General features: G+C 44.3%; 1 protein-coding gene across 1 annotated transcript in view; it reads left to right on the top strand.

Moving 5' to 3' along the window:
* The window catches only part of LHX1 (LIM homeobox 1), a 54,534-nt gene extending 42,739 nt beyond the window's left edge, over positions 1-11,795 (top strand). Inside the window, exons 4-6 of the mRNA XM_083480067.1 lie at positions 4,155-4,320; positions 9,751-10,159; positions 10,342-11,795. Of these exons, the coding sequence (XP_083336193.1) occupies positions 4,155-4,320; positions 9,751-10,130 (546 nt within the window). The 3' untranslated portion in view covers positions 10,131-10,159; positions 10,342-11,795. The remainder of the gene's footprint in view (positions 1-4,154; positions 4,321-9,750; positions 10,160-10,341) is intronic.
* The last annotated feature ends 704 nt before the right edge of the window (positions 11,796-12,499 follow it).

Below are 12,499 nucleotides of genomic sequence, written 5' to 3'. Positions count from 1 at the left end.
TAAACGGATGGTGGGATGGGACTGTAAGGTGGTTATTATCCCTCCTCCTTAATGCTGTTTCCCAAATCTCTGCCCACCGAAAACACTGTTTGCCTAGTTTCCCCCACTCAGATTATAAACATATCTAGATACAGACGATGTGTTTGTACAGCTCCTGACACTAATAAATAGATTGCAATTTAATGGGCACCAGTTTATACATTTTGCAATTTACACCAGGTGTGGGGCACTATTGACCCTCCAGATGTTGCTATACTACAACTTCCAGCAATGGCCAGTGTAGATTGTACTACTTCAGGCTGCAGATTGGGGCGGGGCATATTTTTAATGCTTTGTCCAATATTGAACATAACCTACAAGTAGAAAACTAGCCCAGCAGGGAATGACCTGGGCTACCACAACCTCTCTGGCTAGTGTGAAATTATTAGTCGCAGGGAATTCATTTCTGTCTCAGGGGAGAATTCAAAACTGGCGCCTCTCCCTGCAGCCTGAAATGGTACTGTCTGCTTCGGCTCATGTAGGCCACCCCACAAATACTCTGGCTGGTGGCTGGTGGGAGTTGGAGTCCAACAGGGCTCCATGTTGGCTACCCCAGTTGTATGCTCAAGGGGAGGGGAGGCAGAGAGGAGATATTCACACAGGGGGTGTTGATTCTTTTCTGCTAGGACCCGCCTCTGAAATGTGAACCAAACGTGCAAATTAGATCTTTCCTTGTGCAATCTGGAATTAAATAAAGTGAAGGCTGAAAGCACATGCGGTCACCACTCTGCTGGAGCCAAACAAGTCCCAAATGTAAGAATGGCCTGCTGGATCAGGCCAATGGCCCACCTAGTCCAACTCACAGTGGCCAACCAGATAGATGCCTGTGGTCAGCAAGCAAGCAGGGTTCAAGCACAACAGCACAACTGTCCTCTCCTGTGGCTTCCAGGAAGTGATGCTCAGAAACATTACTGCCTCTAAATGTGGGTCAGCTGCAGTGCAGGCTAGTCCATTAATGGGCGAATGGGGCCATGCCCCACCAAGCTCAGCCTGCCTTCAGCCAGTGCCCCCACCTGCCTGCTTTCTTTCCTGCAACCAGCCCAGGATTTGGCATTGGCGGTGAGATTCTTCCTCCTTCATCCCAGTGTTGCCCTTGTAGAACTCAACAGGGAGGTGAAAAGGGTTGAAGCTAGATGCAGTTGGCTCCGCCTTTCAGTGACTCTGACGCCACCCACTCTTTGAGCTCCTTGCATTCCACCACAGCAGTTTCAGTGGACCGCAGTCACCAACTGGTCCTGGTCAGTGCCTTACGTATAAGCTAAACAAGCTGTAGCTTAGGGCTCCACTCTCTTGGGGCCCCCCCAAAAAAAATTTAAAGGGAAAAAAACTTGGATGCACATTTCCAAAATATAAGATAAATAAAACCTACACACAGCAGCAGTGTTTTGTGTTGTGTAGGCTCCTATTTGTTATGTGCAAATGACTTAAGATACCCATTAGGTCCATAAATTACCATATGGCATATATTCAACACACACAAAACGGCAACAATTTGTTGTTGACAAAGGACAGCTGGACATAGAAAGGGCCCCATTACCTTCAGTAGCTTAGAGCACAGGTCAGCAAACTTTTTCAGCAGGGGCTGATCCACTGTCCCTCAGACCTTGGGGGGGGGCAGACAATATTTTTTTTTGGGGGGGAATAAAATCAACAAATTCCTATGCCCCACAAATAACCCAGGGATGCATTTTAAATAAAAGGATACATTCTACTCATGTAAAAGCATGCTGATTCCTGGACCGTCTGTGGGCCGGATTGAGAAGGCGATTGGGCCGCATCCAGCCCCTGGGACTTAGTTTGCCTACCCATGGCTTAGAGCCTCCTCAAACCTAAATCTAGCCTTGGTCCTGGTACTCTCAGGGTTGAGATCAGACAGAACCCCCCCCCACCTCCTCCCTCTTTTAACTTCAGGTACTGCTGGACAAATATGCCTTTCTATTTGAGCAGGCATTGTAAGGAAGGTTTCTGGTTTTATGGTTCATTTTGACTTAATTTTATCCACTGTGTCTGTGTGTGGTTTTGGTAATCTTGATGTGCACTGCAAAGAAGCATTGGTGATTAAGCGGTATATACATAGCATAAACAAAATAAAATAAACAGGACACCTGGTGGAAGAAAGGTAGGAAATAAATGCAAGAAAATGAATAAAACACCCACACATTCCCACAAAGAAATAAGAAAATGAGGCTGCAACTTTAATTCTGTTTACCTGGGACTAAGCCCCACTGAATTAAATAGGGCATGAGCTGTCATGAGGATGATTTCACTTTTAATGGGGAATAGGCCCCTCATGTAAAGCATTGTAACTTAATGCCGATCTGCAAAGGACATTATTCCCCCCTAAAGAATGCTGGGAACTGTAGTTTGCTAAGGGTGTTGGGAATTGTAGTGCTGCTAGGGGGAAACTGCAGTTCCCAGTATATGCTTTAAATGTAGGGCATGGCTCTGCCTTTACATCTGAGTAAGGATGCACAGGATTGTGCAGTAAGTAATTGATAATGTGGAAATAGATTTCAAATTATTTAACCCCACTTTAGCATAATAATAATAATAATAATAATAATAATAATAATAATAATAATGCCAACACTACATTTAAGTAACTTTAAACCTCTATATTTTCTATATTAAAAAACTGGCTTGTGTGTATTTATCTATCACTTGCTTCAGACCTCTTGTAAAGACACACCAGGCTTTTACTGACCCATAATATCAGACCCTGATTTTTTCTGTATTAATTCCCTTTATTGTTTTTTAAATATGCTTTTATACCACTGTTTTACATGTTTTATATTGTATTTTTGTTCCAATGATCTCATTTACTGCTTTAATCGTGTACACCACTTAAGGTATTTTAATTTTTTAAGTGCTTTATCAATGTTTTAATTGCCTGATTGATCGATGAATCAATGAATACTGGGGTTGTGTCTTGCTCTGGTGTACGGTACATTTCAAACGCACACATGAATCTTGGGAACTGGTGCTGGGAATTGTAGCTCTGCGAGGGGTAAACGACACTGTGCGGGGGTTCTTTAAATGGATAGTGTGTGCACAGCTGTGCGCGTACACGAGTTCTGTCCCTATATGCAAGACCTGCCTCTCATTGCACCCTTCTGTGAACGTGGGGACCCGGTGTGTGTGTTTATCTGCAAAATGCGTGCAAGCAGGGAGGCTGGTATCTGGATTATGTCCCTGTGAGTGTGTGCTTGTCAGCGAAAGGGAGCATCTGTATTTGCGTATGCTGAGCCAGGCAAGGGGTGGAGAGCGGATTCTTTCCGGTGGTGTGTAAACCGCGGCGCTCCCCGAATCCGGATTTGCGCCGTCCTTTCTTCTGAGCCAGAGGATATCTTGAAGCCTGATAATTTTACCTCCAGTAAAATTCTCTCTCTCTCTCGTGTGTGTGTGTGTGTGAGAGAGAGAGAGAGAGAGAGAGAGAGAGATTTACCTTCAGTAAAATTATAATTAGATACATGTATGAGCGAATAAGAATCGAGCAGTTTCAACTCCAGATCTCTGCACACCATTTCACTTTAACAAATTGCGGATTGGGTGAATGACGTGTGGTTGTCTCCAGCTAAATTGTACTCCGAGGAGACCCACTGAAATTAACGAGCCTAAGTTAGTCGTACCAATTAAATTCAATGGGTTTGCTCTGAATGAAACTGACGTTGGATACAACCGAGAGAGGCATTGCTTTAACAATCCTGGCGTCTAATCCGGTTCCCTTCCCGGCCCGTTTGTCAACCCTGGTATATGTGTTAATCCAGCACTGCTCCCTCCGTTTAGCTGCTTTGAGAATCCGGTTTCCCTGGTTTGATATACCTTCGTGTGTGTTCTTAGGTTGTATTTTGGCGTCTCTGAGTGGTCAGCCTAGCGTCCTCCATTAACACCCCCTGCCTGCCTGCCTGCCTGGCCCTTTGGCGAATACCCAGGGCGAGTGTTCCAAAAGCTCTCCAAACGGCATCTCTCCGTGCGCCCTAGGCGCACCACGGGGGCGATCCTGCTTGGCTTCTCTTCCCCCGTGGCTCTAGCGTTGCTCCCCGCGCCCTTGTCCTCGCCTCGGTATCCCAGGCAGCCTCTCAACTCCGGCTTCTCTTCCTCCTTCTCCCTGGCAGGTTTGGTTCCAGAATCGGCGTTCCAAAGAAAGGCGCATGAAGCAACTGAGCGCGCTGGGGGCCCGACGGCACGCGTTTTTCCGCAGCCCCCGCCGCATGAGGCCGCTGGTAGACCGTCTGGAGCCGGGAGAGCTCATCCCCAACGGGCCCTTCTCCTTTTACGGAGGTGGGTAAGCGCTGGGGGTGGTTCCTGGGCGTGTTCACACGTCTCCGTAGCTGCATCTACACACACAAGCCAGTCGGAGAATTTAGATTTTACACCTCTTGACAGGCCTGGAGTCAGACAGTTTGCAGGGAGGGGGAACTGCAAAACCGTCAGGAAATAAACTTGATATTAGGCTGTTTAAGTTTAGATAATAGTTATAATATTTAAATTTTATAAAAAAATTGGGTGGGAACCTAATCCCAGCCCATTAGCCAGAAAACTTACTTCTTTAGTGACTAATTTGGCACTGCATCCTTTCCCTTTATCTCCAACTAAAAGGTGCCCCTTTTAGTTTTAGGGTTTGTTTTTAGGGTAACTGAAAATACAGCAGGTGCCTGTAATCTCCCTTGAGCGTACCAGAACCAGTGCTCAAGTCATGGGGAGGGGGTATAAAGGCTTTATGAAATCCTTAGCCCCCCCACGTTTTAGCCAAATCATGCTTCCTGGCCTCCTATAAGCAGTAGCTTAAGAGGATCATCCTAAATGGTAAAGAGGCTGAACTGCCTCCCTCATAAGAGAAGAAGCTGCTTCACGCTGAGTCAGACCATTGATCCACCAAGCTCAGTGTTATCTACATTGACTTGTTAGCCATTCCCCCAGGTTTCAGGCAGGATCCTTTCCCAGCTCTAGCTGGAGATAGAATCATAGAGTTGGAAGAGACCACAAGGGCCATCGAGTCCAACCCCCTGCCAAGCAGGAAACACCATCAGAGCACTCCTGACATATGGTTGTCAAGCCTCTGCTTAAAGACCTCCAAAGTAGGAGACTCCACCACACTCCTTGGCAGCAAATTCCACTGTCGAACAGCTCTTACTGTCAGGAAGTTCTTCCTAATGTTTAGGTGGAATCTTCTTTCTTGTAGTTTGGATCCATTGCTCCGTGTCCGCTTCTCTGGAGCAGCAGAAAACAACCTTTCTCCCTCCTCTATGTGACATCCTTTTATATATTTGAACATGGCTATCATATCACCCCTTAACCTCCTCTTCTCCAGGCTAAACATGCCCAGCTCCCTTAGCCGTTCCTCATAAGGCATCGTTTCCAGGCCTTTTACCATTTTGGTTGCCCTCCTCTGGACACGTTCCAGTTTGTCAGTGTCCTTCTTGAACTGTGGTGCCCAGAACTGGACACAGTACTCCAGGTGAGGTCTGACCAGAGCAGAATACAGAGATGAGCCTGGGATTTCCTTTATGCAAAGCAGATCCTCTGTCACTGAGCTACAGCTCTCTCTGCAAAGGTCCCCTGTGAAGCTGAACCCAGAAAGAGCCTTGCTTTAGAATCTGGAATGAATCTCTTCATGCAGCTTCATAGGGTCTAGCCTAATGCAACAACAAAGTGTTTTTATACCCTACCCATCTGACCCCAGACACTCTGGGCAGCTTCCAACAAAATACAGTGGTAACTTCAGGTTACATACGCTTCAGGTTACATACGCTTCGGGTTACAGACTCCACTAACCCAGAAATAATGCTTCAGGTTAAGAAGTTTGCTTCAGGATAAGAACAGAAATCGTGCTCCGGCAGAGCGGCAGCAGCAGGAGGCCCCATTAGCTAAAGTGGTGCTTCAGGTTAAGAACAGTTTCAGGTTAAGAACGGACCTCCGGAATGAATTAAGTACTTAACCCGAGGTACCACTGTATAAAGAAACAAAATAAAACATCAACATTAAAAGCACTCCAAAACTCAGAACCAAACTAAGCATGAAATTAACTGCATAGTTCTGTCCTGAAATGCAAGGGGAGAGTGGGAGTCCCCTCCAATTGCCAATTTGGGGGGGGGGGGCTGGTGCAGATTGGAACCCTAGCATAGGGGGGCATTACCAGAGATAAACAATATGTCTTGGCACTGTTCTTCTGAATCGGTCAGAAAGAAGCAAACCTGATCCTGCCTTCCTTGTGTTCTGGGCCAATTAGATCAAAGGCGCTGGGATGACTGGCAAGCCCTAACCCATTTTTAAGGTGAGAGGAGGGTGTCATGTTGGCTAGCCCCAGTGTAAGGGATATAATGATCTTGCAGTGGGGCTTGAGGGTGATTCCACACAGTTGCTATTTTCAGGAAGGATTCAGGTTCATTCATTTATAGAATTTGTAGTCCGATCTTCAGCCAAGAAGGCTCCCAGAGTGGCTTAAATGCAATACAGTGGTACCTCAGGTTAAGTACTTAATTCGTTCCGGAGGTCCGTTCTTAACCTGAAACTGTTCTTAACCTGAGGCACCATTTTAGCTAATGGGGCCTCCTGCTGCTGCTGCGCCGCCGGAGCACGATTTCTGTTCTCATCCTGAAGCAAAGTTCTTAACCTGAAGCACTATTTCTGGGTTAGCGGAGTCTGTAACCTGAAGCCTATGTAACCTGAAGCGTATGTAACCTGAGGTACCACTGTAACTTAAAACAAGACAGTCTTTAAGCACGTAGGCTTAAAATTGAGGGAGGTGGAAAATGACCCACCAGGGAAGGGGGAGAAGGAGGGAAAAAATAAAACTCAGACACCAATTATTAAATAGTTATTCTTCCAGTGACTAGCTGACACAGTTCAGGGGTAAGAGGTGCGTGACAGAGCTGGTCTTTCAGCTAAGCTGATGGAATGAGCACCGCTTTCCATATCTCCCACTGAGGCAGTCCATGGAATGACTGCCCCAAAGTGACTGTCTGATGGAGTTATCATGTTTTTTGGGGGGACGACTACGACAACACTGTTGTTCAGTGGTAGGTTGCACAATTATAGCTGATTGGGAAACATTGTGTGATAAACCCACTCTCCTAAAATATCAGGCCTTTTTGCAGTAAGGAAAGTGACAGGGAAGGTGGAGAATGACACTGGCTTTGACGCAGTGCCATCTAGCCTACCCGCAGAAAAGCCAGAATGAATGCTCATTAAATAGTCCATGTAGTCTAACCTCCCTGCAAACAAAGACTATAATCCTAAAAACCCACTTTCCTCTGAGTAAGCCCCACTGAATCCAAGAAGATGTACTTTTGAGGAGCTAATGTTTGCACACCACCATATTAATACTGGTTTGACAGAAACATGGGAATAGTTCCCCAAAGTGATCTTGGCTGCAGAGTTCATCTTCAGCTTTATAAGAATCTTGGTGTTCTCTCATTCTTAAAAACAAAATCAAGCTTCACTTATTGTTGAAAAAATGTTATTTCAAGTTACTGGGTGAAATCAGAAACCACAGAAGTTTCTGTGGCCCCTCTTCCCCTTATCAGCATAATCAGATAAAAGTGTGAAAATAATAACAATTTAGCAAAATTGATTCAACTTGGCATCTTATAGCAGAGTGTGGTTTTAATTTATTGCAGAATTTGCGTTAATTACATTTTAATATAAAGTTGAGGACGTGCAAACAGGTTTTAAGATGCAACTAGGGGGAAAGGTGGGGTTGTTGATGACAAGCATTTGCAACTGTGTAGGTGCCTGGTCCTTGCCCCCCCCCGCCCCCCAACCATAATGAGGTTTTTTTTAAGTAAGGAGAAATAAAAGTTGCAGTCATCAGCATCAGGCCCAGAGCTGTCACTGGTGGCACAGATGCTGATGCAGAGCACATTTGTCACTGTAATTTGCCACTTTCAGGGGGGGGGTACTTGGGGGGGTCAGAGCCTGGGCTGTGGTGGTCCAGACTTCAGCTCTGAGGTCCAACCCAAGTTGCACCACTGTTGAGGTGGTGGCTGGGGGCCTCATCAGGGCCTCCCTAAATCATTTTGCTGACTGTGGTGAAGCAGAAAATGGCGCCAGGTCAAGGTGCAAAAGAAGCCAGGGCTAGGTTAAATAATAATAGTAATAATAATTTATTTATTTATTTATTTATTTATTTATTTATTTATTTATAGATACATACATACATACAGTGGCGTAGCGTGGGTTGTCAGCACCCGGGGCAAGGCAAGTAATTTGCGCCCCCTCTGCCCTAGGGGCAGAGAGCTGCGAGTGCGAGCGCCCCCCCAGATGTTGCGCCCGGTGCGGCCGGCCCCCCCTGCACCCCCCACGCTACGCCACTGCATACATACCCCGCCTGATAGAGAGGACTGTGGGGCCACATTCAGTCCCTGAGCCTGAGGTTCCCCACCCAGGTGTAGCCCAAGCTCTGAGCTCCATAATCATTTTATCCTAGTATACATACACATTCTAGTCTTCAGGCATTGCTTATACTGACTCAGGCAGATGATGATGATGATAGTAATAATAATATATTTTTACCTCGCCCGTCTGAGTGGGTTTCCCCAGCCACTCTGGGCAGCTTCCAACAAAATATTAAAATACAATAATTAATCAAATATTAAAAACGTCCCTAAACAGGGCTGCCTTCAGATGTCTTCTAAATGTCAGGTAGTTGTTTATCTCTTTGACATCTGGTGGGAGGGCATTCCACAAGGTGGGTGCCACTACCAAGAAGGCCCTCTGCCTGGTTCCCTGTAACTTGGCTTCTCGCAGTGAGGGAACTACCAGAAGGCCCCCGGGACTGGACCTTAGTTCTTCTGAATGCCAATTACTGGAAACTACAGGAGGAGAGCACAGGGCGCCATATTACCAAATTCTGCTCCTGCTTGCAGGCTTCCCATTGGAACACCTGGCTGGCCCCTGTGAGAATGCTGGATTAGATGGGCCATTGGCCTGATCCGGCTGGCTTTTCCTATGTTTCCCCTTCTCTAATCGAGACATGGGGAATCTCAGCCCACCATGAACCACATAGTGAAAAGGGTGACATCCTGCTACGTAACTAATCAAATTTGGTTATGCAGTATTGACAGCTGATCAGGGCATCCTCTGCTGTTCTTATGATCTAAAATAATAATAACTTTATTGTTTATGTCCCGCCCACCTGACTGAGTTTCCCCAGCGACTCTGGGCAGCTTCCAGCAAAAGAAAAAAATATTATTATTATTATTATTATTATTATTATTATTATTATTATTATTATTATTACCCCGCCCATCTGGCTGAGTTTCCCCAGCCACTCTGGGCAGCTCCCAATCGAGTGTTAAAAACAATACAGCATTAAATATTAAAAACTCCCCAAAACATGGCTGCCTTCAGATGTCTTTTAAAGATAAGATAGCTGCTTATTTCCTTCACATCTGAACAGAGGGTGTTCCACAGGGCAGGTGCCACTACCGAGAAGGCCCTCTGTCTGGTTCCCTGTAACCACACTTCTCACAATGAGGGAACCGCCAGAAGGCCCTTGGCGCTGGATCTCAGTGTCCGGGCTGAATGATGGTGGAGACGCTCCTTAAGGTATACAGGACTGAGGCCATTTAGGGCTTTAAAGGTCAGCACCAACACTTTGAATTGTGCTCGGAAACACAACAAAATATTTAAAAAAACCCTGATGCAGCAAAGAAAGAAAGAAATATCTGTGGCATGTACGTCAACCTTTTATTTTTCTTGGCCTGCCAGATTACCAGAGCGAATACTACGGACCTGGGAGCAACTACGATTTCTTCCCCCAAGGACCGCCTTCCTCTCAAGCCCAGACGCCGGTGGATCTCCCTTTCGTGCCATCGTCCGGGTCGTCAGGAACGCCTCTCGGGGGGATGGACCACCCATTACCTGGACACCACCCTTCCAGCGAAGCTCAGCGTTTCACAGATATCATGTCACACCCACCTGGGGACTCTCCGAGCCCCGAACCCAACCTACCTGGCTCCTTGCACTCCATGTCAGCCGAAGTTTTTGGGCCGAGTCCTCCGTTTTCCTCGATATCCGTCAACGGCGGTGCTAACTATGGCGGCCACTTATCACATCCGCCCGAAATGAACGAGGCTGCTGTATGGTAGCTTTAAATACCAAGACTGGGGGCTGAGAAGTAAGTGGCCAATCGACACCCACCTTTGCTTACATCCAGGTGTATAGAAACGAGTTTGAGCAAATAGTTTCTTTCTTTTATTTCTTGCCCTAAGACGTATAGATATATAGATATATTTGTTGGGGGTTTTCCTTTTTTTTTTTTGGGTGAACTTTGGGAATTAACTGAATTATTCATTTCAGATCGAAGCCCAGGGAGATTTTGGTATAAACCGGAGGACAATCTTCATGATACAGAATGAACAGGAGAAAAGACAAGACAGGGGGGGGGGGAATATGAAGAAAGTAATCTCTTTTTGTACCAAGTGAAGAAGGAAAAAAGACACTGGCGAAGTGGATTTGTTTCGATACTGCCATATACTATGGGATGGCGAATAGTGAGTGTCCGCATTCACTAGACTATAACTCTAGGGGGGGTGGAAACAAGATTCTCAGAGACTTTTCTCATAGGAAAAGAAACCAATATTGAATAAAGGCAAGGTCAACAAGAACAAGACAAAAAAAAAAAAGCTTCAAGGAATTCTAGCATTTTTTAAAATGATGATTCTTTTGGTATTATTGATTTGTTTAATTTTGCCTCCGAACATTCAACATGAGCCACAACAATAGACTTTTAAAGCTTCAGAAATGTCATGTGGGGCAAATGAAATGTAGTTAATTTTGTTGTTCTTTTTGGGAGGGTGGTGCTTTTATGTTTATTTTATTTTCATTGGCCAAAATAGCAAATATTTAAATATAAGCCCTCCGAATCAACTCTTCTACCTTCTCTGAGCGACACACACCAATAATCCTCAAAACCCAGAAGTCTTCTACTAGACTTCTAAGTAAAAAAAAAAAAAAACTGACTTGAAAAGAAACGAACGACAAAGTATTCTACCTTCAGAAAAATAAAAGCTAAACAAACAAAAATAAAAAGACTCTATGAAACTAGAAAAAAAAGCAGTCAACTGTTTACGTCGAATGTTAAATTCAGGAGCGCAATGTTTTACTTAAAAAAAATTCCTGTTTTAGAACCTCTTGTTCAAAAGCAAAGTATTTTGAGCAATCAACCAAAATAGTTCATTTTTCTTTCTTTCTCCTTTTTTTCTGTAGTTGTTATAAGACATTACAGGGCTTGTGTTTCACTGTGCTAGTTTGTAAAGGTGGCGTTTACAGCAGGCAAAGAATAAAAACTTATAAAATCAAACAGTTGCCAAATAAAACAATTCTATAGCACAAAATACTCTTTGGGGGTGCTGTACCCACAGCCCGGGGGAAAAACGCAAAACATTTTAAACAAAGTGTTACAAGGTTAAGAGGGGGGGAAATTTAACATCTTTGCTAATGTTTAGTCCTGTTCAACATTAATGGAATTGTTAATATGACTTATATAGACCCACACAGGTTTTATTTTTGTGTCTTTAAAAGAAAAAAAAAGTCCAAAATATTTAAATTTTATGGTCAAATATGCAGTCAGCAGCTGCTACTTTTTTTCCTTTATATATTAAATTTCTCATATGTCTTTTATTGTTCAAATAAACCTAAGCTTGTGTGACCTCCAGTGCATATTAGACCATTCACTGTATGAAAGGGGGGGAAAGTTGGATTTAAAAAATTGTGAATTTTTAATAAAATTAGAAAATCTGATGTTTAGATAACCTGTGTTTCATTCAATGCTTTAAAAGATTTATGACATTGGGGGAGAGAGGTGGTCAAGAAGGAGGATTCTGATCTCTTAAATATTGCCAAAAGCAAAATTTTAATTGTGTGGGTTCTTCCTCAGGCAATTATTTCCTCATAATTTTTTTCTTTGGGATTCTGAGGAATAGCAGAACAGCTTTTTATAAGAATATCGAAATCTGAGGATGTTTTCACTCATCCATAACTTGTCATTGGATTCTGCATTAATTCAATGAGAATCTGGTGGTTTCTCCTCAGATTACGTTTTTGAGTCGTTTTGAGGAAAGCGCTACGAGTTTTGATAACGCTGGCAACATTTTTCAAGTTGGGTTGTCATTGGATTTCAGGTTAAAATTAAGTTTGAAGTGCTTTTGGAGCTTTCTCCTCAGTGATTTGAAGAAGCATCTTGGAGAATCCTGAGAGAAACTCCCAAGGTTTTCCCGCCATGTCTGATAAAATTGTTACAGCAGGGTGTTCATCGCTCTCTTGGATATTTCTGGTACCATGGGACCTTCTTACAGCAGATAGTTACTGGGTGTGGATTTGAAGAACATACACAAACATTTGAATGAAGCTCACTCTGCCCCAAATACTTGTAGGATTGAAGTACAGTGGTACCTCGGGTTACATACGCTTCAGGCTACATAGGCTTCAGGTTACAGACTCTGCTAACCCAGAAATA

Source organism: Podarcis liolepis, assembly GCF_965112155.1.
Source record: "Podarcis liolepis genome assembly, chromosome: 16".
NCBI lineage: Eukaryota > Metazoa > Chordata > Lepidosauria > Squamata > Lacertidae > Podarcis > Podarcis liolepis.
The sequence above is the reverse complement of the archived record's forward strand: the minus strand, read 5'-3'. Positions and strand labels throughout refer to the sequence as shown.